Below are 23,812 nucleotides of genomic sequence, written 5' to 3'. Positions count from 1 at the left end.
TGAAATTTAAATATTAATCACAGCTTTTTAGTGAAACCGTTATGGGCTGCCTGAATTCTAATTTTAAATGAAAGGAGCAAAGGATTAAAATGATAGGATTACAGGACATAGCTCATGATTGGTTTAAAATGAGTGAACAGAAGTGTTAGTAATTTAGCCAGTTATTATGGCCAGATAGCTCAGCATACATCCAAGTATCAGATGAAAAAAGGCCAAAATATTTGCAAATATGGTGGCATTGAAATGTGATACTGCTCCTGTGAAAAGGGTGATTTAAAAGTTATTGTTGAAATAAGACAAATCATACATTAACTTTTAAATGAAAACCTAGTTGCAATCATTCCTAAAAGTATTTCTGAAAAGCACAATTAATTAAAATATGTATAAGTAATAAATTATTTCCACACGTAGATGTTATAACCTCAATTGGTATCAGCATTTTTGCAGATTTTTATTTTAACAGAATATTATTCTCTTATATGTCAGCATCCTAATAGCATATATCACACATTCTTCTATTTTAATCATGTAAATTGACTTTATAAAAGTTAATTAAAGGAGAATCAAACCCATGATAAAGTTTAATGAAGGAACTGTAAATAAATTAGCAAGGAATTATTTGTAAGCTGTTTCTTTTCAAAATGGTCTCTGGTACTTCTTATGACATTAAAACTGAATTTGGTTTAATATATATTTTCTAGTACATGTTTTTTAATAGATAGCAACTTATTTAGAATTAACTATAGAACACAAAACAAAAAATTAGGTATTAATGTTCTAATTTAGTTGAATAACATATTTGCTTTAGTATAGTAATGAGATTGTCATTTATTTAAAAAATAAAATGAAATAAAGAAAAAAACATTAGGGAATGTACTTAGAGTTGTAACTTTACTTGTTTTCAAATAAAGAAAACTATGCTAATGTATGTTTAGATTATGTTTATGGTAAGTTAGCAATTTAATTAGTTTAATTTTTGCTATGTCACCATGTATTGTAACTTAAGGTAAAAGATGATTACAATTTTTATATAAGCTTATAAATTCCTTATGACTTAGAATCATAGTTTATTACTCATTTTTACTTTCTCCAGCTCATTGGTTTGTACATCTTAGTTATTCTTCAAATATTGGGTTTGTATTTAAAATAAACATCAAATAAACAGGTGTTTGTCCTTAGAAGATAGCATATGTGAACACAGCACCATGCCAGGCATACAATTGATGTTAAATAAGTTCTTGCTAAATCTAAAACTTGCCTCTTTCTTATTATAGAATCCCCTTTGCCGTAGTATTGATATCATATAAGGGAATAGAAAATAGAGCAATCAATATCCCTGCACCATTTAGCGTAACCACTGTGTTCTAAAGGTTAAATGGAGATTTGTGTGTGAGTGTGTAGTTTAGACTCTCTGACTAAAGCTAGCAAATAGTTTGAATTCCTATCATATTTTGGACAGTTTTTGCAGCAAAATTCTTATTTTTTTCTTTGTTTTTATGAAAGCTGAAAACAGGAAATTTTTTCACGAGCAAGAGGTTGAAAAATGCCTTGTAACCCTTTTGGGCTCTGAAAGCGATGGAACTAAAATTGCTGCTTCCCAGGCTATTTCAGTAATGTGTGAGAGTTCAGGCAGCAAAGAATTTTTCAATCATCAAGGTAAGCAAACTGGAAAAAGTCATTTTGTACATTTTCAGGTGACCATAGTCTAGTTGAGGTGGACATTGGTGAAGTTACATTTTACCTTTCTTTTTTTGTAGGGATTCCACAGTTAGTTCAGTTGCTGAAAAGTGACAATGAAGAGGTAAGGGAAGCTGCAGCCCTGGCCCTGGCTAACCTGACCACTTGCAATCCCGCTAATGCAAAGTAAGTAAGAAACGACTCACTCAGCACTGCCTTGTTTGGGAAATCTAATTAAAATGTTCATTTTAATATTTTGGCCCTCAAGGAAGTTTACATATTCATCCAGATAATCTATCTTGGGATAAAACTCTTAGGAAACCTTCAGAAACCCTTATGAAAATAAGTAATCAGATAGGCAGGTTTTCCAAAGATACAGTCATGCCCACATAAGGACTTTTCAATGACTCACCACATATATAATGTCAGTCTCCAAAGATTATAATGGTGCTGACAAATTCCTATTTCCTAGTGATGTCATAGCCATCATAAAGCTATAGGGTAACACATTACTCACATGTTTGTGGCGATGCCAGTCATATAAAAGTACTGTATACCGTATTTTTATTGTACTTTTTCTATGTTTAGATATACAAATATTTACCACTTAGATACACAAATATTTACAATTGGTTACAGTATTCAGTACAATAACATGCTGTACAGTTTTATAGCCTAAGAGCAGCAATAAGCTACACCATATAGTCTAGCTGTGTAGTAGGCTATACCATCCAGGTTTGTGTAAGTACATTCTATGATGTTTATACAATGACACAATCACCTAACAACACATTCCTCAGAATGTATCCCTGTTGTTAAGTGACATATGGCAGCTATAAAATCTTGACTATTTCTGGGCATGTTTGGAAAAATGTGCAGGCCATTTGATTCAGGTAATGGGTTAACTCTTGTGGAAGGTTTCAGTACAAATAAAATTAAAATCTTTAATGATGGAAATCTTAAAGATAACATATAACAACATTTGATAAATTTAGAAAAAACTTAAAAGACCCATTTTAAATGGACATAAACATTAGATAAATCTAGAAACATTTAAAAAGTCAATTTAAAGCAACGTACTATGGGTAAATACTATGAAGAAAGGTTGGAAAGGAGTGCCCTCTGTATTCCAAGCACTGTGGTATGTGACTTAATTCACTGAAAAATGTAATTATCAAGATAACCTATCAACTAATGAAGAAACTGAGGCTCTGCAAGGTTACCTAATTTTCCTGGGTATAAATATTTATTAAAATAGCTGAGCTGGAAATTAAATCAAGGTCTGTTGGACTCCAAAGTCTGTGTTCTTTCCTAGACAGAAGATAAGATTGCCTTATAAAACAGCAAGAATTTCATGAAGGTGACTTTTATAATTAAAAAAAAATTATTTATCCTACATAGATCTCAATTGGCCCATGTATTAGTCAGGGTTCTCTAGAGAAGCAGAACCAATAGGAAGAAAGAAAGAAAGATGGTAGATGATAGATAACTGATAGATGATTGATAGATGATAGATAGATAGATAGATGATAGATAGATAGATAGATAGATAGATAGATAGATAGATAGATAGATGATAGATAGATAGATTAGATAGGTGGGTAGATTAGATAGATAGATGATAGAAAGATTAGATAGATGATAGATAGATGATAGATAGATAGATAGATAGATAGATAGATAGATAGATAGATAGATGATAGATAGATAGATGATAGATAGATAGATAGATAGATAGATAGATAGATAGATAGATAATAGATATTTTATATATTGGAATTGGCTCATTTGATTGAGAAGGCTCAGAAGGCCCACGATCTACACTCTGCAATCTGGTGACCAAAGAAAGATGGTTGGGTCATTCAGCCCAAGTCTGAAGGCCTGAGAACTAAGGGAGTCTTCTATTCATACTTTTCATTCTTTATTATCTGCATAATAAAGGTAACTTAAAAATGATAAAAATGTGAAAAGGTAATGAATAAGTATAAAAATAACTATTCAAAGACATAGGAAAACAGGATAAGAGCAACCAGATTCACTTATTTAAAGTAATAGAAGGAAAATGAAAAGTAAAATTATTTTTAAGTTAATAAATAAAAAGTGAGGTTAAAACAACCCCCATATAAAAAAATAGATAAAAATAAAAATGGGAACCAAGAGCAATAATGAATTTTATATAAAAATGTAATCCATTTAGTTAGTATGGACACTATTATCTATCCTTTCTTGATTCACTGCTAGTCTTACTGACAATTCTCAATTTGTAATACTTTTTAGGAGGGAAAAAATTCATTTTTAAAAGAAATGTTATTTTTCAGCCTAATTTTATGTTCTATTTACCTGTACTCTCTTATCCAATTTTTCATATCAAAGTTTTACAATATTTATGCAAGTACTGAGAATTATTCTTGGTTGACATTCTTCTGAGGGGCAGATCCAACATATTATAAGAAAAATTTAAACTATTAATTTATAACATCACTGCCATCTGTTGGATCTGATCAGAATGAGAGTTTTTAAGTTAACCGCAAGAATGAAAAGGGGCAAGTGTCTTTCATTGCCCTTTGCCAACACTAACTAAATTTTGGCTGTTGGTAAACTATGAAAAGATTACAAAATATTATGATTATCAACTAGACGTTTTCAAAAGATACAATTATTGTAGGAAATAAAACAAGGAATAAAATAAAAATATAAAAAGTAATAACCATAATTATTTTAATGCCCATAGATAAATCAGAACTGCAGCTTTGCCATAGAAACTAATCAAGTCTGGTATTTACACATAGATCATACTCTGATTCTTGGTCCCTATTCCATATTATCTCCGTGAAAAATTGGATGAGTTCCCGAAATCTTAGAGACTCCTTTTATCTCAGTTTCCTTGCTTTTTATTTTTTATACCCCTTCTTGACTTCTCATAACAGCACTGACTCAATACAGTTCTGATGGCAGCATATATAGTGGTTACTTAAAAAAAATTTGATTGATTGCTGGGCCACTGCTGGCCTCCGCAATAGCAAAGACAAAGAGCTTCTCTCTAGGGACTGGCCTGCTACTGAGTGATGTAAGGTCAGGACCACAACAAAGGAAGTGAGGAGTGCACCCCAAAAGGACCCCACAAAGAGTCAGAATGCCCCAAAACTATATGGATCTGCGTCTGGGAAGCTTGGGAACTCATTATAAAAATAAAGCACTAACTAAAAAATTTTAATACCTACTAGAATTATTCATGGAGTACCATGCCTAAGCAAGCCATGCAATTTGTAGAAAAAATATTTATAAGGTATGTTGCATAGAGGACTTCCTTCATACAGTGAGTACTTCAAGAAAAGGCAGTACTTCATTTATTCACAGTGACCTAAACCCTCTAAGACATTTCAGTATTGTCAGGGAAGGGCCCGACTTTAAGTGCCTTCTTGGAGTGTTAAATCTCTCTCGTGTGTACAGAAAGCACTTTTCAAGGCTTTTGTGTTTGTTTGTGTTTCATCTCCACCCCATGAAATAGAATTGGGGGAGGGATATAGATTTATTTTTAACTGTTTCTTTTCATTTCTTTCATTCTGTAGATTTAAGTATAGACTAATGCTCTTCCTTAGAATTGCTTATATTTTATTGTGCATTTAATAAGGCTGTTGTGCAGTGAATTGACAGTCATTTTGAAGGGAAAACCCCACCTCTCTTAAAGTTAGCAAAATACCACAATTTTACTCCCCCCTCCCCGCCCTTTCTCTAGAGGAAGAGACGGGATATCTACCTTTGAGATGGCTAGAGAGGTGTATTATCACCCTTTGAAAATAAATTTGAACGCCTGTTCCAGATCATACGCCTGGGCCAATAAGCACATACACACGTAGCCTTAAGTAATCTTGTCACTTAGGATGCTTTTTTTATTAAAGAAACATTGACCACAGAAATGACCCACGGTGATTTACAAAATTAAAATGCCAGTCTTATGAAAAACGCAAGCTCCTGTTACAGACTTGATGTATCAGCCGCACTTAGTGCTACAGTCGTGCAGTTATTGTCTTTGTTGCGCAGGGTTTCCCCGGGAGGCGTCTTCCGCTCCGCTCTCCCTCCTCGCAGGGACGGGACCTGCGTCTTCATACTGACCCCTAGTGGCGGCTTGGGAGGCAGTTGGGGGAGGGGCGGAAAAGGTGGCGGGAGAATTGCTCTGTATTTCAGCGAACCCCACCCTAATTTTATTTGAAACATTCTAAAATAATACTTTAAACATTATTGAAAGATAGTGATCTGGAAAGCATTTAATTGTGAAGCTTATAAAGAGAGAATATTCTGCTGCTGAACGTGTTAATAGATATTTGGGTTTGTCTTTGTACTTTTTTAAGAAGCAGTCACTTCAAAATGTGTTGACACGTTCATTGTTCTGGTGGCTGAATATCTGCTGCGCTCTATGACCATATAGGATAAATATAACAAGCTTGAAAATATCCATTAATCGTATTGTTACTGTAGTTATTCTAGGGCTGATTTTTCGCTCTTGACTTTGTATAAGAAAGATGATTTTGTTTTAATATTCTTATTTATATTGCTCTGCTGAAGGATGCTTCATTCTTTGAATTAGAATTCTTACAATATGGGCACCCTGCAAAATAACTTGTGCTTGTTTCAAAATATTTCAGGAAGTTCAGGTTCACATTAAGGGTGTTTCAAACTTTTGTGTTAAGGATGATTCCTCAACAAGCTTACACAAAATGTCACTTACTACTTTAAAGGGCTTCTGAAAGGAACATGTAAAATAGATAGGCACAGTCATCATGGTAAACTTAAGAATTATTTCGGGATTGTTTTTATCCAAGTTTACTGAATGGATACTTTTCCTTCTCTGCCTGATGGAAGGTTGTTATAACATAAGATATTCTGGACTGAGAAAATTATTTCAGATTTGAAGGAATATATAGAATGAAAAACGGGATTTTGCAATAAAACCAGTTGACTCCACATCCCCATTTTGTGTCAGTTGATTGCCAACTTGACGTTCACAGTTTGAACTTTAGTAGCTACCTGTTTTGTGAGGCTAGGTGAACCCATGAAATGTTCAATTAGAAAATTATCCATGTGCTTTTACTACCTAGAGAGCAAAGGCTGACATTTGTCTAATGCTATTTTAAAATTGCTGGTACCTCTTTTAGGTTTAATTCCCAATGTTACTTATTTTCAGAGGAAATGATTGGTTTGCCTATCTTTATATTTTGTGAATATTCTCTCTCTCAATTTGAAGCAGTGCTTTAAAAACCTACATAAATTCCATTTTTACTCATGCTTGGCCTTTTATATCAGCCTTTTTCCATGATTTGTCTTCCCTCTGGAAATGGCCTTTTTTGCTCAATGATTACACTTAAATAGAAAGGCTTGGGTGGGATTCCTGAGGAAATGCCCCAGCTCTAGCCCTGCAGGTGTTGGAGATTTGGCTGTGTAGCTGAATTTTCTGATAATGAAAATTACATACACACATGCAAGTTTTGAAATATGATCATATTTTCTCATGGTCCAAGAAACTGTGACAGGATATCGGGAAATCTCTGCCCTTGTGGCTCACAGAGTATGAGCAGATAATGATGATGATAGCTGGCATGTGTGTGCCAGGCATTGAGCTAAGTTCTTGAAATGGAATATATCATTAAATCCTCGAAACAGTTCCATTGGGTAGGGAATATTATTGTCACGTCCGTTTTTCAGACAAGGAAACAGAGGCACGGTCTTTGCTCAAGGCCACCGAGGTGAGATGGACTCTCACACGGAGGCAGTCTGCCCTGAACATCCATAGGGAGCTTGCAGGAGTTGAAGCCCTTAGTCTCCACCCTTGCAACTTCTCCTGCTGTCTTCTCACTGCCTCCTTGACTCAACTTCTCCAAATCTTTCCCACCAAAATGTTTCCCTTTGCTTTCCTAATCTCTTTGAATTCCTCCAGACCAGAGGGCCAGGGCTCCTTCAACTCCAAAATCACCTTTGGAGGAGTGAGTTTTCTTCCCCTCCCTCCTTCCTGCCCTCCTTCCACTCTTCTCCCCGCTTTTTCTCCCCTCTCCTTCCTCTCCTTTTTCTTACAAAGGGCGAGAAAAGGCAAAACATATATCCAAAGGCTAGTAAAATTTTCCCATTATGCTAGAAATCAAAGTGGTCTGCCTCATTTCTCATTCCCCGAGGAATGATGAAGTGAACCAAGTAGATTCTGTTTTTTATTTGTTTGTTTTTCTTAGAAAATGCCCTATTTTTTAAAGCTTAAGAGATTGATAATCGTATAAAAGGTAATGCACTAATGCACTAATAGAACACCATGGTTTTGACCCTGTGCCTGTTGATTGAATTGCTTCGCAAACAAGTCTTTAGCCTCTCTAAATGTTACCTTTCTTAACTATAAAACAAGCAATAAAAAGTGAATCTAGATTGTCTATTACATTCTGTGCCTCTGAGTGATCATCCTCTACCCAGCATCGCAAGGAGCCTGGAACACAACTGGGAGGAACTAGATGAGATCACACTTGACCGCTGTTACCAGTTTATCCCTAAAGCTAAGGAACTTATTACTTCTGAACTTAGGCTTCTTTTGTAATGTTTCACCATCGCTTGGGTGTTTTTTAGGTGCAAGGCACTGTTCTAGGCTGTAGGGATGTAGTAGGGAACATGACAAATGTTCCACAGAACTGCTTGCATGTAACTTACTTTTAGTGAGGGAGACAAACAATACTTGGGAATTTAAAAAATATATATGTCTTTATTGATTTCAGACAGAGGAAGGGAGAGGAAGAGAGATAGAAACATCAATAACGAGAGAGTCATTGATCTGCTGCCTCCTGAATGCCCCCTACTGGGGATCAAACCTGCAACCAGGGCATGTGCCCTGACCAGGAATCGAACCTCGATCTCCTGGATCATAGGTCGATGCTCAACTGCTGAGCCATGCTGGCCGGGCATACTTGGGAAATTTTAAAAAGGTAATTTCAGAAGTGATAACAGTATAGATTAAATAAAGCAGTACAGTGTCATAGAGAGGGCATGCATGACCCCGGGTTGTGAAAGGAGTCATAGGGAATGGCATAGAGCTCGTCAAAGAAGGCCTCTCTGAGGAAGGGATGTTCGAGCTGATGAGGATAGGCCAGTTCTGGCAAGTGCCAGGGTTTTTTATTTGCTGTCACACTAGAGCATTCAGTGTCCTTGTTATTTAGTTAAGAATATCAGCAATAGAGTATCTCTAATTACTTTGGGATTGGGTCACTTGTCATCTACAGATATGTAAATAAACTGATTTCCAGGCTAAACAGAAACATTTGGTAACTGCAAAAGCCATTTATTATGAATATAACACCTTGACCATTATATCTATTCTATCAGGAGACAAGTCAGCCATGTAAGATGAAGGCAATTGTTCTTTCCTGGCAGCATCTTAATTATTGGCAGGCGTTCCAGCTTTGGAGACAGAAGGTGGCATGTACAGAAGTGAAGTATTGCAATTGAACAGATAGGTCAATAAGAATTCCTTGTCACTTGTAAGAAAATTACATTTGATTTCCCTGGACTAAAACCTGCGTGCTGTTCGTGAGGGCTACCATGTACTAGCCTCTATGCAACTGGCATTTCCCTCCTGAGAAACCATGATGTCACAGCAACTGTAGCAGGAAAGCACATTCTGAAAGTCTTGAATCATGCCTACAAAGGAGGATCAATATGATAGAAACAACGCAGTGTCACATGCTTTTAAATAATTTTGCGTTTCTCCTATTTTGCTATGAGATGGAAAACTTCATGCATTTGTTTCTTCTGCTAGGTTTTACTTTCATAATCATGTTGCTTATAAACTCTTCCTTTCAAGGATTTGCCTGCAACTAATTGTGATTCTCTCCCTTATTGCTGGTAAGCTTCTTTAAATAATATTTCTTAAAAAGGAGAAGCTTTCCTGGCTACTTTTGTCAGTCCTGGAGTTCAGCCAGAGTTCAGGGGCACGTATCTCAGTCTCCGCAGCTGTGGGGTCAGGGTTGTTTTGGACTCTGAAATTGATCAAATTAAGGAACACACTAGACATCTCGGATCATTACCTTTGTTGAAAAACTGGCTGGAAGGGGAGTCAGGAATCCTGTTCACAGCATTCCAAATCTGGCTGTGATAACCAGGAGACCTGTTTCTCATAACGCGTGTCCCACCCCCGCACACCTGTATAGACGCGCTGGGAGTCCGCAAGGCTTAAACGCCAGCCCCGAGTGGCTGCTGCACACGCACCTCTCCGGACCACTTGCAGTGTGTCTGCTGCCAGTATGTCTTCCTTGGTGTGACAGCCATGCTGGTGGGAATGGTTGCAATCACTGTTAACAAACACGGTTCTGATTGCCAATATTACCATCTGTTCCATCAGGTTCCACATATTCCCCAGTATGTGGGCTCTGTTAAACAGATTTCTGCACTGCCCAAGGTCACCCTTGATTCATGTAGCCAGACTATAGATGTATTCAATAGGAACTTCCCAACTGCAGCAAGGGTCAAATTTTGAGAGGTACCACCAAATAGTGCTATCTGATGACACAACCGAAATAAAGAGTCAACAATGTCTGCAAAGACAAAATACAGACATCCCTTGATATATGAAATGGACAGAGCCAGAAAACGTTGTCCAAAATGCAAGATTTCATTTATTAAACTTCATATAAAAGTTCCCTCATATAATTACAGAAGCATTGGGAGTGGGGCGGAAATAGCCTGATTTCAACAGCAGCTGGAAATGGTAAAAGTGAGGATCACAATTTTGTCGAGTCCTCTCCCTTCTTGCAAACTTAAACTTGAGCTGAGTACTTTTCCCTCACCCCTTCTCAACACCCACAGAGGTTTCCTTCATCACTTCCTTCCAGTTGATCCAAGTCAATTAAAATATATTGACTTGTCAGCACTGGGGATATAAATAGGACTCGAACACTGCCTCTGAGAAGCAGGTACCGGGTGCAGACAGAGCACAGCGGAGGGAGTGATTAACAAGGAGAGGTAGCGATGGCCACAGATGACTTTGCAGAGGAAAGGGTGTCTGAGCAGGTTTTGAAGGGTGAACTAGAGTTCCTCAGGGAGAGGTGCAGGAGGGCTGGGGAAGGGTGTTTTGGATAAAGGGAACGAGTGCAAAGGCACACAGACATGAAATCACGCAGTATTTTCAGTGAGCCGTAACTAGACACTATTTGTGTAATTGGATTTTCCTTTAATAATGTTCTTAGTGCCCATGCTGTAAGGGTACTTATATAAAAAACTTTGTGCTGAATTCCTTTTTATAACAAGTGCTGTAAAATAATATTTCAAGATTGCTGCTATTCTCTGATGGTGAACATCTGTGCCAAGCATTTTTTTTTTAAACAAAAATAAAGTTATATATGTTTAGTAAATAAATGCTCTGAGCTCATATAAAAAAGAGATCTAACCTAGTTTTGAGGTCAGGAAATGCTTCCTTGAGACATTTGTGTGAGCCTTGAAAGATAAATGGGAATATCCAGGGGGAAGAGTGTCAGGAAGTAGGAACAACATATGGGAACACCCTGAGATGAGACAGAGCCCGGCCAATCAGAGAGGCCCAGGGCACAGAGCAACTAGAGGGGTGGGAGGGAACCCAGGCAGGTGAGAGAGGTAGGCTTGGCTCATGCAGGGCCTGGCAGCCATGTGAGAAATCTGGAGCTTCATCTGAGCAATGGGAAGCTATGGAAGGTCTAAGCAGAGGAGCAATATGATTATATTTATAATTTTAAAAGATCACTTTAGCCGCAAGATAAAGAAAGGACTGCAGAGGAAGAAGAGAGACCTGTCAGGACAGTATTTATACTAATTCACCAGAGAGTACAGTGGAGGGGATTCAGAGGGAGAGATGGAAATGGAGAAAAGGGAGCAGTTTGAGAAATATGGAGGTGGAAAACAGTCAGGACGTGGTAATAGATTGGATACACATGACATGTCAAACTTGACTTCTTTTTACATATATCAAATGCTCCAAACAGATGTTTTTGTACATTCCCTTTTCTGATTTTAGCTTGGTGGTTCTTTCAATTTACATTTTAAACTCTTACTTGATTAAACTCCAACTGGATGGAGACTAATGATAGTAAATATCAGAAAACATTTTCAGATTATTGTAATGACATATGGCCCTGTAATTCTGGATTTTGTAACAAAGTAGTTTGACTTCTGTCCCATTCATTTGGATAACACTGTACTATCTAGGAAACTGAAATGTGTTTTAAAATACGACAGACTTCAGCTTGTGTATATAAAAGACAGGGAAAAATAAAACTGTCTTGGGTTTGAAGGACACAAAATTAATGCTTTTTTTTTTAAGTACAAATTCTGCATTTTTTTAGAACTGAAATAAGTTTTTTAGGTAAAAATAATAGCTTGATTTTTTACCATAATAATTTAACCTCAGTGATGGTTTTTACACATAAACAGAGCTGCACATAAATTATGGGCAGATATGTAAGTATCACGCCAGTGGTGCTCCCAGCTGCGCGTGTGTGATTTGTCTTTCTGCCCTGGCAGTTATGTTCGATTTAGTAAAGGCTATATTCCACTGTGTTACGAGAATCTTTGGTTTTTTAAATAGCTAGGTTTTTATGTACTTCCCTTTACTGCCTCCATAAAGAGCGAAGAAAAGAGCAGAAGGTGGATTGTAAATGAACCAAAGCCTACTATGACTTTGTACAGGAGAAAGGCAGAGACAAAACCCAAGTGGAAAGACTGTGAGCAGAGGCACACCTGATGAGAAATCCCCGCAGTTCCATGACCCCATTTATTTACAAACAAGAGAAATTCAAACAAGACAGCATGACCCCATGTACTCACTTAAATTTTCCAAAAGCTCCCTGATCCACACAAGAGAGAAAGCCTTGAGAATTCATTGGTTTGTGTTTACCTGACGTACTCTGGCTTCTGTCAGGGATGCATGTGTGCTCTCTCTTTACTCTCCAAAATGTTTTAAAAAGTGAACATTGTCCAAGGAAAAACCACTAAGTGGCAAAGGACTCATACATTTTAGCTAAGGTATGTTTATAATAATTTAAAACTAAAAAGTATTTGGTTTAAGGAACTGATTACAGTAAGTACCTGAAAAATAAGTCAAAGGAAAAATGATTTTTTGGAAAGGTTTAAGTATATATTAATTAATTAGAATATATTCATCATTTAAAATTCTTGCTGGAAGTATTTTTTTAAATTCAGTGTTTCAGTTGTAAGCTGAATGTGATGAATTTATGATAAACAAACATGTCAGAGCTCCCAAATTTTCATTTATTCATAAAATCTAAAGACCACTATGTCAATTAACAATAGGAGAATGAATTAAAAGTGAAATTATGTTAAACGTGTTTCTTTTATCTTCTAAGAAAGGAAATTAAATGTTGTCCCTCAGGTCATCATATTGAGATGCAGGGCCTTCCCCCCAGTATTTTTATATCAATAAATTTGGGTTAAATGTCATCTAACCAAATATTAGCTTTAAGGGATGCCTTCCCAAAGATACCACAAGAAGGGTTAAATATACACCAAGTATGGGAGAAATGGAACTGGGTGCTGACTTTGCCTTGGTGTCAGTGTGTGTGTTTCCTTTAAGGCTAACACCAACCCAGACCTTTTATTCTCCGGAGCTGCCACCTCTTGTCACTTCCGTCCCCAATCTCTGCTGTTCAGGCTCTTTCAGAGCTGGTTTGTGCCACAACTGTAGCTTCTTTCACCTAGAGCTACCAGTCTCCTTATTGAGAATTTGTTTTCTGGACAATTGTGATAATTTCTATTCTTGAATTTGTCAATTCTCCTTTACAATCAGCAAATTTAAGTGACAGTGCCAAATTAAAATCAGTTCATCAGAATACAGGGCGAGGGTTTAAATCAAATAGCCTCACTTTTTTTTTTCTCCAATTTTGGTTATTAATATGATCTTAAATGAAAAAAATATGTCAAATATAAACTTAAAAGAGATGTCAATTTACTGGAGTTTCAAGTATGCTTTGATTGTCTTGATTACTCTATTGCCATAGTGATTTAAATCGATGTGTAGCACACAATTTTGGGTATTCCTTTAAAACCAGGATGCTCTATATATCTTATTGCTTGGAACAGCTCTTATTTGAAACCATTTCAAACATTACAGCATATAATTAAATTGTTTTCTGCTAATTAAAATGATCTCTTTTTTGTTTTTACTATTTTATGAGCTTTTTAAGTATTTACAAAGCAAGGACTATAGAAAGTATGATGTTCCTAAACGGAGATTTAATCTTCCTAATGTGAGAAAATGTTAATATATTAATGGATAATTGTAGCCTTTTTATACTAGAAATCGGAAATTTAACAACTGAATATGCCTACATTACTGAAATTACCTATATGTCAATGTCATGTCTTTGATTTTTGATGTTTAATTTGTAAAAGCAATATTCACATGCAGAATGGTTTGCTGCCCTCAAATGTGTTAACCTCTGCCTGTAATTAGCAAGCTAATCTGAAAAAGGGGAAGATGGGCTAAAGAATTTTAACTTAATCAAGAGTTCCCATGCTCACTCATTCCTCCTATTTAAAGCTGGTTTTTCTACTCGTTAGGAATATTTTAACAGACTTTCTTTTAACAGAATTGCCGGGTCTGATAAGTATCACTGATTTAAAAAATGAACAGCAGAAGGGTTTCTAAGAAGTAGTCCTACATTTTTCTGTAACCAATAGCTATAGGTGTCGGAAAATGATTGCTTAAATTCATTTATACCTGACTTTTCCCCAGACTTCATTTCAATCACTAGAGCCTGAATTCTGGGCTCATCCCACAGTGATTTAAATCGATGTGTAGCACACAATTTTGGGTATTCCTTTAAAACCAGGATGCTCTATATATCTTATTGCTTGGAACAGCTCTTATTTGAAACCATTTCAAACATTACAGCATATAATTAAATTGTTTTCTGCTTATTAAAATGATCTCTTTTTTGTTTTTACTATTTTATGACTCTTTAAATATTTACAAAGCAAGGACTATAGAAAGTATGATGTTCCTAAACGGAGATTTAATCTTTCTAATGAGAGAAAATGTTAATATATTAATGGATAATTTATTTCTAAAATTGTATTTGTGTACTCATTTGTTTTACAAGCTCAGTTGCACACTCCGAAAATAATTTCTTGCACTTGGACGAATGACATGCATTTCACCTTCGTCTCCCCAGTGCCGCTGCGGAAGCTGATGCTATCGATCCCTTAATAAACACCCTGTCCAGCAGGCGAGATGGGGCCGTCGCCAACGCCGCCACCGTGCTGACGAACATGGCCCTGCAGGAGGCCCTGCGCGTGAGCATCCAGAGCCGCGAGGCCATGGGCGCGCTCGGCGGCCCGCTGCGCTCCGCCAACATGGTCGTGCAGAGCAGAGCCGCGCTCACCGTCGCTGCCATCGCCTGCGACGCCGAGGCCCGCGCGGAGGTGAGAGCGTGCCTAACATGTGCTCTCGTTTACCTGGTCAGTCCTGATGGGTGGATTAATTTGAAACATTTTCAAGTGTTTGGCCTGATCGGTCCTTGAAGCCTTTCAAAACTGGTGCGACGCTTTGGAAAACAAACGGGCACTCTCTAGCAAAGAAGGTGAACAAACCTTGTAAATCAGCAATTCGGTTTCTAAGTGCATATTCCTAGAACAATCTCTTGCCTCTGTGCTCCAGGAAGCGTTGTTTGTAATATCTAAATAACTGGAAACAAACCAGTTGTCCGACTGTTAAGAGAGTGGATAAATAAATTACGGTATATTCATAAAATGGAATCTCACATCAGTAAAAATTAATGAACTGTTGCTACAGACGTCAGCAGAGATGAATCTAAACAAGCTTAATGCTGAGCAAAAGCCAGTTGTGAAGAATGTACGTTATGATTCTATTTATATGTCATTCAGAAATATGCAAAGCTAAGAAATACATTGTTTAGGCCTACATACACACATACATACATACATACAAGTCAGAACTATAAAGAGAAGCAAGAGAATGATTGAGCCCAAGTTCAAAAAAGTGGTTTCCTCTTGGAGAATAAGGGTGTGATGTGATTCAGAGGAGCACCCCGGGGTTCAAGGTTATTGAAATGTGTCATTTCTTAAGCTAGTGGTGAGCAAGAGGTGCGTCTTTTACTGTGATTCTTGAAATTACACATATAGATTACACACACTCTTTGGTTTCTCATATTGCAAAATTTTAAAACACAGAATTGCATTTTCTACAAGTCCATTACATAAAAGTGTATTTGGTCCTTGTGGTTGGTCCTATTAAATCTTCATGAAGATTTAATATAATCCTACAAACCTCCCTTTCTTTCTTTTCTCATCTTTTTTTTTTTTTTTTTAATTCTCACCCCAGGATATTTTTTCCATTGCTTTTCAGAGAGAGTGGAAGGGAGAGAGAGAGAGAGAAACATAGATGTGAGAGAGACACATCGATTGGCTGCTCCCACACGCCCCCAACTGGGGCTGGGGATTGAGCATACTACTGAGATATGTGCCCTTGACTGGAATCAACCCCGAGACCCTTCAGTCCACAGGTCGATGCTCTCTAACCACTGAGCCGAACTCGCTAGGCCTCGCTTTTCTCATCTTCGTTCGTCACCATGGCATTCTTTCAAACAGCATAGCACTTTGTTCCTCTCTCCTCAGTGTAAGTGACAATAGCTAGCATTTATTGAGCACTTACTATGTGCCAAGCACTGGTGTTAAGCACTTTATATTCATTTAACCCCCACTCAAAATAGGTAAGTTTGTAATTCCTGTTTTACATATGAAGACGTGAGGCTTAAAGAAATACTGTGCTCCATGCCGAGGTGGTGAGTGTTGGATCAAGTTCAGAGCCCATGTTCTCACCCTGTGCTATCTGCTCAGGCAGCCACCAAGTCTTTCCTCTTCTGTCTCTTACATTTCTGTTCTATCTCCCTTCTTTGTGCCCATTAACTCAGTTCATTTGTATTCAACCATTAAAGTAGTAAGATAGTCACCAAATATTTATTTATCAACTACTGTGTGCCAGACACTATGCTAAGGATGGGGAACACAGTGATAAACAGTAGTATCTTGGTCATACCTCTATGTAGCTTGCACAGTAGTCCATCTATTTCCTGGGATATTGCAGCTGGCTCCTTAATGCTCTCCTTACCCCTGCCATGTTCTACTCCCCACATTGCCTCCAGGCTGATCTTCCAAATACGTGAGCCTCCTCACATCATTGCAGGCCCCCACTGGTTTGCTAATGCCCCGTGGAAAAAGGTGAGCTGTGTAGAGTGACCGACGTGCAAGGGCCTACCTAAGCCTGAAGTCTCTCCCCAAGTGGAGCTCTATACTCCAGAAATGCCCTACTATTTGCACTTCTGCCCTGTTCTCTTATCTATACCTTCTTGTTTCCTCTGCTTGGGAAGCTAGTCTCACTTTTGTCATCCTGATAAACTTCTGTTTTCTCCTCCAAAACCCAGCTCAGCCGTCCTCTTTGATGAGTTCTGCCTTCAGTCCTCAAACTTGGGTGCATCCTCCTCTGTGCTCCTCTTATACCCTCGGCAGGCCTCCATGGTCTGTTTTACATTATATCGCTTTTGTATGAAAGATTATAATAAGCTCCTCTAGGGAAGGGAACTGAGGGCTTTCTTCCTTGTGTTCATGTCATTAATGCACACCTGGCACATAGTGAATGCTGAATAAACAGCTGTTAAATGAATGAGCAAATGAAAGGAAGGAAGGGAGGGAGGGAGGGAGGGAGGGAGGGAGGGAGGGAGGGAGGGAGGAATGAGTGGAGGGATGAATAAATAATTATGTCTTTGCCAAAAGAACACATGGAGTTAGATTACTACCTATCTTGCGTTATACTCAGAAATGTAGATGTTCAGAAATCTGGTCTGCTAAGCATAAGATGCTTCAGGAAATTTTTCTGAGCTGTCCAAGTTACATATGCTGATGTGCCATCTCTGCCAGAGTCCCTTTGTTTGAGAAGAAAATGACTGAAAGTGGATCTATTCCACAGGGACTCTTGTCTTCAGGTCCTACTCATACAGACTGGCAGAACATTCTTTTTGTGTTCTAGGCTCAGATAATAAGAGTATTGCATTTCAGACAGTGAACTGAGCTCTGTCAAATCTTTTTTTTTCCCGCCTGGTTGGAATAATTTTATACGTAAGTAATTTATTCTAATAATGTAATATAATTCTGTCCAGTTCTCTTATTTTTCTTCTCTTTATTACTTTTCGGAGAAATGAAGAAAAGACACTGTGTAAGGATAACCAAAGGGACTCCCTTTCTAGGGAATTGCCTCAGGATTGCTTTGACCACACTGCTGACTTGGTGCAGTGTCCAGGGACACGGTGGCACTTACCCACTGCGATTCCTCCTGCCCAGCCCTGGGACGGTATTAGTTTCCCACTCCTGCCATAACAAGTCACCATGACGTAGTGCATAAACACAATACAAATCCACTACCTTACAGTTTGGGAAGCCAGAATCTGAAAATGGGCTACAATCAAGGCGTCAGCAGAGCTGTGTTCCTTTTGGAGACTTCAAGGGGAAACCCATTTTCTGGCCCTTTCTAGCTCTTACCAGCACCTGCATTCCTCAGCTGTGGCCCCTTCTAGCATCACCCCAACAACCTCTGCTTCCCCACATCACCTTCCTGTGCTCCTGGCACTCTTCCCTCCCTCTTTTAAGGACCCTTATGATTACATTGGGCCTACCCAATAATCCAGGACAATCTTTCCCATCTCAATTCCTTCACTTAGTCAACGTTTGCAAAATCCCTTAGTCACATTTGCAAGGGTCCAGGAACAAGGACATCATCTGTCTACCTCAGGGCCAAATGGACACTCAGTGTTGCGGGGCCTAGTGAATAAACACGGGCATCCCACTTGTGGGCAGTCAGAAGAGGGCTCTTTCTCCAGGCCCCACTCTGTGCAAAATCACCAGGACCTCCCTCAATTATTGTGCCCTCCTCTTGACTTTGAACAGAAAATTGGGCTTCTGTCTGTAAGGGTTTGTGGTTGACTTTATCCCCTGAATTTAATAAATTTAATATGGACACATATTAAACTGTTTTTACATAGTTACAACCTTTAATCAAATAATGAGATTTTTTTGGAAAGCATAACTCTTATATTCTGGACTCCTAATGTGTAAAATGTTGGCTTTTCTACTGTTAGTTAAGAAATTCAGGTGGATTGGAGCCCCTCATAGAGCTCCTGCGCTCCAAGAATGATGAAGTCAGAAGGCATGCCAGCTGGGCCGTGATGGTCTGTGCCAGCGACGAGCTGATGGCCGCTGAATTGTGCAGACTCGGGTGAGTGGAGCTATCTCGAGTTTCTAGCTCAGACGAAGAGCAGAAATGTAGAAGCACACTTTTCAGGCCAAAGGAAGGTCAAGCAGAGTCTACACTCCCCCTCTCCGGTCTGCAGAGCGCTCAGGGGTGCTGCCTGTCACGGCAAGGGCCTGACCTCTGAAGGGACTGCCTGGTGGAAGCCAGGTCCTTCCCTTATCCTCTCCACCTTTATAAAATCATCTCCAACATTTCATTTTCCAGTTTTCCATCCTGAGAAATGCTTTTTTCATTTTCTCAATTACTGTAACACAATCCTACTTGTCCCTCAACTTTCTAAAATGAAATGAGCGCTGACGACCATCTCCATTCTGCTCCCTCCCCGACCCAAATCTTTTCATCAGAATTCCGCATTCAGCCAGCCTCACCTAATCGGTTCCCTTACCAACAGCGGCTGAGTTCCTTGCCTTTAGCATATCAGCAAATAGGATTTTTAGGTTTCACAGACAGGTTTGCCCTATTTCTAAACATTCTTATTCTTTGTATATATTGCCCACTTAGCTCCAAAAGTCGAAATTAAATACTAATTTTGCTTTAAACAAAGAACCTTTTTCTCCCTGAAAGTGTGCTTTTCAACTATTTGAATATGAGTTACTACAGAAAGGAGTGATTTGTCTTGATAACTGTGAGTATTACTTTATCTAAAAGGGTAGGATGGCTTTACCTTTCCTTCTCATTCAGGATCTTAGCTAGGTAGATAAACGAGAACTTAATGTTGGATGGCTTACATAAAGCAAATACTGCCTTTTGCTTTTATCGACAGGGCTTTAGATATCCTTGAAGAAATTAATCTATCAGTAAGTCGAAAAAATAAATTCAGTGAGGCAGCTTATAACAAATTGCTCAACAACAACCTGTCTCTGAAATACAGCCAGACGGGCTACCTGTCATCAAGTAACATCATTAGCGACGGCTTCTATGACTATGGCCGGGTAAGTCCTAGCTTGTAGTTTAGTGTGTATGATAAGAATTTTTTTCCTTTATCATTATGCCATTGCATTGCAACTTCATAATTCAGCCTACCATAGTTTATATTTTGCGGACAGAAACTCGGGAATCAGAACTTCATCCTTAACTTTGTCTGGCTATAAGATTTTGCATATGTATATACTTTTAACTGGACTCTGATTACTTGCACTTAAATCAGCTTGCTATGCTAGTTCTAGATTCAGAGAGGATGTGAAAAAGCAGTACTTTCAGTTTGAGGCTCTGTTACTTCCAGGGCTCAGTGTTAGTGATAAGGACAGAAGTATGTGTTTTTCCTTTTATTATAGTCTAATTGAAATTAATCAGATTGTAATACTGGATTTAAAAATGTAATGTAGAAGACTATTGTTTTACTTACCTGCATTTCTGATTATGATTTTTAAAACAATGTACAGTGCAATTCAGTGTTAATGTTGAGAGAAATGGGAAGCTAAAAATTAGCATCTTGGGGACTTTTTGACATTGCTGCTTAAGCCAGTGTTTTCTACTACTTCTGGGAACCAAAAGCAAAAGCAGTAAGAAGAATAGGGAAACGTTTTAAACCCACAGACTCCATTTTAGGCAAAACTAGGAAACAGGTATGATCCGCAAACTTCAAAAATTTCAAGAGTTACCAAGAGTCCCTGAAATCAGACAGAAGCTGTTCAAAAGGAACAATGAAAAGGGGAAGAAAAAAGCACAAGAGAGTCAGGGGTGGCAGACCTCAGAAAATACCATTGAAAATATTTACTTCCTGAGGTGATGGGGGAACTCAGAAGTATAAACTCGGAACTCTCTGCTCCAGGTGGTGCGGACCTCGGGAGCTGGGGTGAGCAAGGCTGGCGGCAGGAGCCCAGTTGGCCGATTTGGTTCAAAGAAGCAGAGGAGACAGGGCCATAACAAACATCACATAGCTAAGTCGTATTTGCAGGAAACACTCAATCATGGTAACAGAATTAAAGCTGTTTTGAATAATGAGGACAGCTAGCCTAAAACTTTAGCTCTTCCTTCTGCTTCCCCTGACCAACATCACCCCCACAACACAGGCACAAACCCCCATAACGCACGTACACACCACTGAGAAGTCACTGCTCCGAGAAAGCCCATCTCACTGATGATTAATTTTTTACAAGTTGGCACAACATTAGTACAAAGATGCTTTAAGAAGGGAATGAGGGAAAAGAGTAGAAAAACCATCAAAGAACATATCAGAAAAATGTTGCCATGGATCAGAAAATAGTGACAAAATGTATTTGTTCATGAGTTTTAAAAAAAGTTAAGGAGACAATATCCTTTATAAAGGAGAATTTTCTGATTCATTCATTCAGTAAATATTAAGTTTCTAGTATTGTAGGCTTTGAATATGTCAGTGAACAAAAGAGACAAAGGTCTCCCATAGCACCAGGGGGAAGAGGTAGACAATAAACAATAAACATCACAGCTAAATACATTACATCACATGACTGAAATAATAGCTATGGGGGAGAGGTAAGTAGAGCAGAGTCAGGATAAGGGAGCTCTGTAGTGCTGGGGAATACTGGGGTTGATTGTTGTAATTTTCAAAACTGTGGTCAGGGAGGCCTCACTGAGAGGCAATACCTGAGCAAAAACTTGAAGAAGGTGTCGGCCTTAGCCATGGGGATATCTGGGGAAGAGCTTCCTAGGCAGAGGAAACTAGTGCAGAGGCCATGGAGTGTAAACATACTTGGCATATTTAAGAAACAGCAAAGTCAATATAGCTAGAGCTGAGGGAACCAAGGGCAGAATGGTGATTAAATCAGGTAGGTAAAGAGAGGCCAGATCATCTAAGTCTTGTAGACCATCCGAAGGGTTTTAGCCTTTACTCTAAATGAAGTAGGAAACCTTGGCAGGAGAATGACATGATCCATCTTATTTTAAAAGGATCATGAAAAGTATCTTGGATGAGAGAGGAATCTAACCATAATGTGATTGGAAAAAAATAACTTAGAAGGTGACCTGGGCTAACCGTCTTCACCAGACTGATAAAATTGTTAGTGCAGAGCTTTGTCTAGCCTATTTTCAGATAACCTTACAACTTTTTTGTAATCTGTTCAGTAACTAGTTACTCTTTCAGACAATTAAGGTCTCCCTTGTATTTATAGAAGGATTTGTAAACTCAAATACTTTCAGGGCCAAATTATATGATAATTATGGTGTGAAACAGCTGAGAATAAAGCAATAGAGACTGTGGGAACTGGAGAGATATATCCTGCCCAAAGGCAAGATGTCCACAACTCCAGGTTCCTATTTCTAATTGTGTGTGTGCCTCTGTGTCTGTGTGAAATGAGACACCTCAAACAGTTGAGAACATATAGTATCAGCACTCATATTAAAAAATATAATTCATGCCAATATTACTTTTCAATCTTTAAATTATCCACAGATAAATCCTGGAACCAAACTTTGGCCTTTGAAGGATCTCTGCTTACAAGAACCAAATGATCTACGTACTATACTCTTGGTTAACAATAGATCTGATGTGTGAGTCTATGGGGAAGCAGTGGTTTGGGGAAGCACTTACTTTTTTTGCTTGTCCATCATCATGAGAATATGTAAAGGTTCCCAGTATGGTATCTTTTCTGTCCCTTGTATATCAAGCACCACCATGAAAATAAAACACTGATCCATAAACTCATAGCCTGACATAGTAAAGTCCATGGAATACCACCATGGTTTTTCCTTTGACTCCATGTTACCAGTCAATTCCATATATATTTCAGCAGTCAGGGCTTCTTACTTTTCTGGTAACGTGAAGTAATTGAAGAAAGTATAATTCGGAGCAAACCAAAATGAATGATGTTTACAACTCTCCACAACTGAATGCAGGTGTCCAAATACTGCACAATGTGTATATATATATATAAAATAATGTTTTATATATATGTAAAATAACTACTGCACAATGCTTCACACATATATATATAAAATAGGAGAGTTAGAAACTAAAGCATCATTCTTCTTTAAATAGTTGCATATATCTATATAATACATTTTATGTGACACATTTTATAAAAATATTTCCTATTCTAGCTCATGGAAAGCTTTATAATATTTCTTGTCTTATCTTAACTTCTTCTTTATGCTTTTATTTTTTATTTTTAAAAATTTATCTTTATTGTTGAAAGCACTACAGGTGTCCCATTTTTCCCCCCCAGTTGACTCCCTCCACCTTGTTCCTACCCCCTCCCCAGGCCTTTACCCTGTCATTGTCTGTGTCCATGGGTTATGCACATATGCATATAACTTCTTTGGTCTATCTCCTCCCACCCTCCACCCCCCTTCCCTATTCCCTCTGAAATATGATCATCTGTTGGATGCATCAATGTCTCTGGTACCACTTAGTTTGTTAGATTCTTTTGTTCATTAGCTTCTTCTTAAAGAAGACCCTTCAACATTCCCTGTAGTGCTGGTCTGGTGGGGATCAACTCCTTTGATTTCTCCTTGTCTGAGAAGCTCTTTATCTGACCTTCAATTCTAAATGATAGCTTTGTTGGGTAGAGTAATCTTGGTTGTAGGTTCTTGCTTTTCATCACTTTGAATATTTCTTGCCAGTCCCTTCTGGCCTGCAAGGTTTCTGTTGAGAAATCAGCTGACAGTCGTATGGGTGCTCCCTTGTAGGTAACTAACTGCTTTTCTCTTGGTGCTTTTAACATTCTCTCTTTGTCTTTAACCTTTGGCAGTTTAATTATGATGTGTCTTGCTGTGGGCCTCTTTGGGTTCCTCTTGTTTGGGACCCTCTGTGCTTCCTGGACTTGTAAGTCTATTTCTTTCCCCAGGTAGGGGAAGTTTTCTGTAATTATTTTTTCAAATAGGTTT

At 38.2% G+C, this 23,812-nt stretch overlaps 1 protein-coding gene across 7 annotated transcripts in view; it reads left to right on the top strand.

Annotated features, from left to right (window-relative positions):
- Positions 1–23,812, top strand: part of ARMC3 (armadillo repeat containing 3) — a 90,925-nt gene that overhangs the window by 49,978 nt on the left and 17,135 nt on the right. For all 7 annotated transcript variants that reach the window (XM_081143233.1, XM_081143230.1, XM_081143229.1 and 4 more), the window contains 6 exons: positions 1,504–1,656; positions 1,758–1,863; positions 14,862–15,111; positions 18,837–18,973; positions 19,773–19,941; positions 22,380–22,477. In XM_081143233.1, coding sequence (XP_080999359.1) covers positions 1,504–1,656; positions 1,758–1,863; positions 14,862–15,111; positions 18,837–18,973; positions 19,773–19,941; positions 22,380–22,477 — 913 coding nt within the window. The remainder of the gene's footprint in view (positions 1–1,503; positions 1,657–1,757; positions 1,864–14,861; positions 15,112–18,836; positions 18,974–19,772; positions 19,942–22,379; positions 22,478–23,812) is intronic.

Source organism: Miniopterus schreibersii (genome assembly GCF_964146895.1).
Source record: "Miniopterus schreibersii genome assembly, chromosome: 1".
Lineage (NCBI taxonomy): Eukaryota > Metazoa > Chordata > Mammalia > Chiroptera > Miniopteridae > Miniopterus > Miniopterus schreibersii.
This window is presented reverse-complemented; position numbering and strand designations above follow the sequence as displayed.